General features: G+C 32.7%; 2 protein-coding genes across 2 annotated transcripts in view; one reads left to right on the top strand and one right to left on the bottom strand.

The window, feature by feature from the left end:
- Nucleotides 1–2,153, bottom strand: part of LOC106106402 — a 4,628-nt gene extending 2,475 nt beyond the window's left edge. The window contains exon 1 of the mRNA XM_013286980.1: nt 2,135–2,153. Coding sequence (XP_013142434.1) covers nt 2,135–2,153 — 19 coding nt within the window. The remainder of the gene's footprint in view (nt 1–2,134) is intronic.
- Nucleotides 2,154–4,519: 2,366 nt separating this feature from the next.
- Nucleotides 4,520–5,563, top strand: LOC106106582 (glycoprotein hormone beta-5). The gene is made up of 3 exons (XM_013287183.1): nt 4,520–4,724; nt 5,163–5,321; nt 5,440–5,563. The coding sequence occupies exons 1-3, from the start codon at nt 4,527–4,529 to the stop codon at nt 5,539–5,541; spliced, it is 459 nt and encodes a 152-aa protein (XP_013142637.1). The 5' UTR covers nt 4,520–4,526; the 3' UTR covers nt 5,542–5,563.
- Nucleotides 5,564–5,631: the final 68 nt, after the last annotated feature.

Genomic DNA, 5,631 nt, shown 5'->3' with positions numbered 1-5,631 from the left:
TCCATCCATCTAAACTTTCGCATTTATTATATTATATAGTATAGTATGAAGAATGATTAGTATGATAGTATGATTATATATTATTATAGTAACTATAGATAAAAGTTTGCCAGTAGAAACCTAGAGTTAAATTCATTACTTACCAAAAATAATTACAAATGTATAGACAGTTAGTGTGTGTCTTGAAACTGTCATAGTTAAGTACGGCATCGACAAATTACTTCATAATACATCTGTAAATAAAAAAATACAACTATTCAGTATATAACTAAAGCTTTTTTATATTATATACTACGTCACAGCCTTAATGGTTTTGATCAGCCGTGTAAAGAAGTCTAAAGGCCTGTCCCACCAAATTGTAAATTATCCGATAACTATCCAACGTGTAAAACATATGATAGAAATATCGGATTTTGTTCCCTTATCTAACAGTGACAATTTTAAGTTATCTGAGCCTTTTTCAGCCAGTGGTGGGCAAGACCCTAACTATAGTAGTGTTAAAATTCTCCTTTTTTAAAGTCAGTTAAAGGGACAGTAAAAAGGCAACCCAACTGAACTAAACTGAAAATCTACGTAAAGTTTACGAAATTGTGACGCAATGAAAAGTATTCTCGGATTATTCTATCAACGGTCTACAAATTAAGATCGTCCCATTTTCGATCATGAAAGCGAACGATGATAAATGCTTCATTAAATTACTTTACGATACGAAATATGGTACATCTTGTCCTAAAAGGTTTTTTAAGTGCCTTATAGTACAATGGATATAATTAATTCCATGATTGTAAAAGATTAGGGCTAGAATCAGATTTTTAAATGAACTAATCTAGATGAACTGGGATTTAAGTCCAATGTATAAATCTGTCTAGACTGATGATGGGCATCGCCACCCGATGACCTAGACAAGATGGGGGGGGGGGTTTGCAATTGCAGCTATTATAATATTAAGGTAATAGTCCTGCGATGCCCATGAGACTGTCGCCTGAATGGTTGCAATGTTCAAACAAATTTTTGATTAGTTACTTATGTTAAATATTCAATACGTCCTGAATTAATTAACATTAAAGGGCGTGACCTATGCTGAATAGTGGCTCATTGCAAAATGTCGACTGCAAGACAAAGTTCTTAATGACATTTTATAACACACAAGAATAGAGCGTTTGACATTTAATATCCGCTTAGAAAACATAATACGTTATGGAGTTGCGATACATTAACATGTACTTAAATAAGTTATGTTGTAGGATTATTAGGATTTTGATAATTAACATAGAATAGACAGAAATGAGAAGGTTACCTGATACCAACTTAGTATAACAGTAGTAGTACTGTGGACAGTAAAGGGAAAGGAAAAGCCAGTGACACTTAGCAAGTCTAATAGCCGAATAATGAAAGTAATTTAAAAGCTTCACTTAATAAGCGCTGAATACAATCTGACAGAGGTCAAAATATAATTAACCGACATTATTTATATTTCGACCTTTTTTTATTCAAACTGCGCAAATTCCCCTACTTTAAAAAGACAAGTTATTCGTAACTTAAATATCATTTACTTGATGCTAAAGGATGCAGAAACACATAAGATTTATGTACCAGAAAACATAGTAATAAAAATATATAAACAACATATTTACCTCCCTTTATTTTCTTTTTAAATTATCTCACAAAATAGACCACAATTAAAATTGTACATTCATGTTATTAAAATCTTTAAATAATTTAAACACAACAATACTAAAGATTTCCCGCGGTAACTAATGTCAAGATATAAAGCTCGGTAGCGTGCGTGTTGCTTTTACAAGCAACGCTTTTCAAATAACGTCCCAGTTTGCCGTTCGTCTTTGAGGATATCTGAAAGCTGAAAATCTATCGATGTTTCTATCACTACAAAAAGTAGTTAGAAGGAATTTAACAAATGAAAAACCTTAGTCAACTAAATCTACTATGGAATGTGGTATAAGTAAGGAATTTAAAAATAAACAAATATATTTTCAAAATCACGGACATATTATACGTCTCAAATCGTATTTTAGTTTTACTTATAACTGACAGGCGCTCAAATAGCTTTCTCGATAAGATATCAACAGAAAATATTTTTCTAATGTAACATTACTTATGTTTATGTTTTAGTTACTTTGCAGAACAATAGACATTACTGATCCTGGCCTACATATTAAAAATAGGATACCATTTTGTTAAAACTATAAATACAAACTAGCTAAAAAGTTTCTACTTAGGTAGCGAAAATGTATTGCCGCACTGTGCTAGCGTTAGTGCAACTATCATAGGTAATTCATTTAGAGGTAAATAGATTACTTATCTTGACGAACTTGTAGATTATAGCGCAAAGCAATAAAACCGTACAGCGGTCCATTGTCCGGCTAAACACGGCGCGGGCTCGGCATACTTACGTCACGGACTTATCACCCGTTCCCATAAATGTATTCACACTGCAAATTGATCTGGACACAATGCACGAGAGCCCAGATGCTGATATGATCACCATGATAATAGGGTTTCGTGGATAATCCTAACATAGCTGTAGAGTTAATGGTGTAAGCTACTTAATAGTGTTAGAATGTTTTCGATGTTTTTGAATGTTTGTTTAGGTGAAGTTTTGGAAAGCAGTGTTTCAAAAATTTATTAACTAACTAGTTACTTTGTTGCAACAATAATCGACTTATGAAATATCTAAGTAACATATGATAAAACCTCAAAATGTATGTCAGTATAGATATTAAAATACAAAATTGGACAAACGCATTTTTACTGGACACATTGTAGGTAACCTAGTTGCCTGTTTTAGATGAACTTTTAGGCCCAGCACAAGATATTGTTAAGTTTATGGATTCAACGTCGTAATGTACTTAAATTAGATGATTATAACTGAACAATAATTATATATGTCACTAGCTGTTGCTCGCGATTTCGCTGGCGTGAAATAAAAAAAAAATAGAAAAAATATAGACTATGTTACTGAGTGATAACATAGCTTTTTAATGGTGCAAGAATTTATGAAATCAGAAGAGTAGTTTTTTAGTTATTCCTATACATAGCTACAAAAATACAAATCTTCCCTCTTTGTAATAATAGTATAGATATAGAAGAATGTAATGAAATTGTTGGAATATTTTTTTTTACAATAGCTAAGTAATCTAGAGCGGAACAAGCGAGACCTGTATGAATATGAATGTTGTTAGAAACAAGGTACCTCCTTTCGAAACCTTTGCTTGTTCTATAAGTTTGAGTGCATTTAAATATATCTTTTTCAAGGCGCAAAAACTTTTATAAGTTATATCCACACTTTGAATTAAATTCCATTATAATTTATGGCGCATATTATTTGCATTTGCATTTGTTTATTTGCTATAAAATCAGCATCAGTTGTTCCGGCTAAGGTCCGCGTGCGGTTAACAAATATGGCTGATTACAATCTCTTTAAAATTGTAGCAAAAGACGAATGGCCACCCGCCACCGAGCTGTTTGCCATACGAGGTAGCCTTTGTGACTCACAGTAAATGCACACTTCGCTGGATTTAACTTTTCAATTTAACTTTTTCGAATAGTAGACACTAATTTGCGAATCCCTATTAATATAACATTTATTAACATAAGTAAGATATAGCTACAAAAATGTCAAAAAATAAAAGAAACCTTTTACTCTAATTCCATTAAAACAAAATGTTACTTTTTTTTTAACATATAAAGTAATGTGGCTATTCTAAACTACTTAAAATTTAGACACATGTTAACCGACTAAATATTTGCTAAATATAAAATATACTATTTTTAATATTTAAAAATATAAAATGTAACATGATCTTGAAAACATAAATCCCCGAATACTTTAGCACGTTATTTATTATGCGATAAGGTGATAAGAATAAGACAGACTGTACAATTAGTTTAAATTTAGATATATCTGTGCAATAAAACATGCACTCGGTGGGATAGACCGCCACCAAATTGGGCGATATTTTCCGCGCCAACGGTTTTACAAGTTTTTGAACTGACATTAATTTTCTTAAAAATAACACAAGTCTAAAGACTTATTGCAAGACATAGAAAGGACTTAGAATTGTAGCTTTGTATTTCAGAAGCATTTTAATTATATTATTTCGTATCAAGCATTGACAACAGGCATTTCGCTAGACGGGAAAACTTTGTCCTTAGATTTAATATTCAAATATACTAAGCGTCTATTTCTTTTTAATGCGAAGTCGTAGAACAAATGGCTTGTATACTGCCTTGACGTGAACTGAAGTGGAAGAAATGTTCTGACGTCTTCGTTCCTGGTCAATAAAAACACAAGACGATTCGCAGATTCATCATACCATCTTCAGACTTGCAAGGTTTGAGATATGTCTATTTTCTTTACTTGCTTATCCTAGCTTTATTAGAGTTGGGACCTAAAAAAATATTTATAGTTTCGTTTCTAACGTTTTTTTCTGTTCTGTTAAAGATGAAGTTAGTGAAAAATAACATAGCAATGTATTTCGTCTGTACAGATACGCATTTTTTTTCAGATGTGGAATAAATCTTTAATTTATGGAATAGCTACGGCTATATGCTTCTGCGGGATTGTAATGTGTGTAAACGCCTCAAACTTTCGTTGCAAGCTGAAACGTTACTCCCACAAAGCTATGCAGACCGACTTGAATGGAAGACGATGCTGGGACGAAGTGAAGATTGGTTCGTGCTGGGGCTACTGCTTGTCCTACGAGGTAAAGGATTCATTATAGCTACAGTGTCCAATAAATCTGTTTTAACTAGAATCCTACCGAAGGTAAACTATAAGAATTAATATATCTGTAACTAATATAATTAACTATTATAGGCCGTAATTAAACCACCCAATACTATAGTTTATGGTTAACCTTATATCTAGATGTAGGTATCGTAATGGCAATTTTACACTCATGTGGCTTACGATCAGGGAAGAGGGGAGGTACTTCTTAAGCCCGTCGAATAATCCATGGGGTAATTTAATGATTTGTTAATTACCACATATTTGTGCAAAAAAATTATAAGAAATACACACACAAGTATTAATTTATAACTTTTTGTAGGATTTCGAAGATATAAAAAGGCGTGGAAGGAAAGACGGAAAGGAGAAAAGATTGACTTTTAGTATTTTTTTTTCACGGATGTTCTTTTTATAGATCTCACATTGGCAGTTCCCATACAAAGAATCTCACCATCCGGTCTGCGTGCATGGAGAACGTCGTCCTGCCTCTGTAAAACTGCAGAACTGTGATCCTGGAGTACAGCCTGGTACTGATATCTATCACTTCGTGGAAGCTGTAAACTGCAAATGTCAGGTGAACATCAATTCTGTAGTTGACCAATTGCATTTATTAAATGTTCTTTATAAATATCCTTTACTGTTTATATGATAAGGTGAGAAGAAATAAGAACACATAATATTGTCGTTTCTAGGTGTGCTCGTCTGAAGACACAAGTTGCGAGTGGTTACCTCCTGATTCTTCTCTGTTGGATGGTCTCATCCTAAGAGAGGAATTGGCTGAAGAACTGGAATAAAGAAAACTGAAAAAAAAAATGCGTTCCCTTCTTAAGTGAAATATACTTGTTTACATTTGTGAGTTACACTTTTCCAATAAAACCTATGCA

The sequence above is a fragment of the Papilio polytes genome, unplaced genomic scaffold (assembly GCF_000836215.1).
Source record: "Papilio polytes unplaced genomic scaffold, Ppol_1.0 DF822178.1, whole genome shotgun sequence".
In the NCBI taxonomy this organism is placed as follows: domain Eukaryota; kingdom Metazoa; phylum Arthropoda; class Insecta; order Lepidoptera; family Papilionidae; genus Papilio; species Papilio polytes.
Note: the sequence above shows the minus strand (reverse complement) of the source record. Positions and strands in the feature narration are given on the sequence as shown.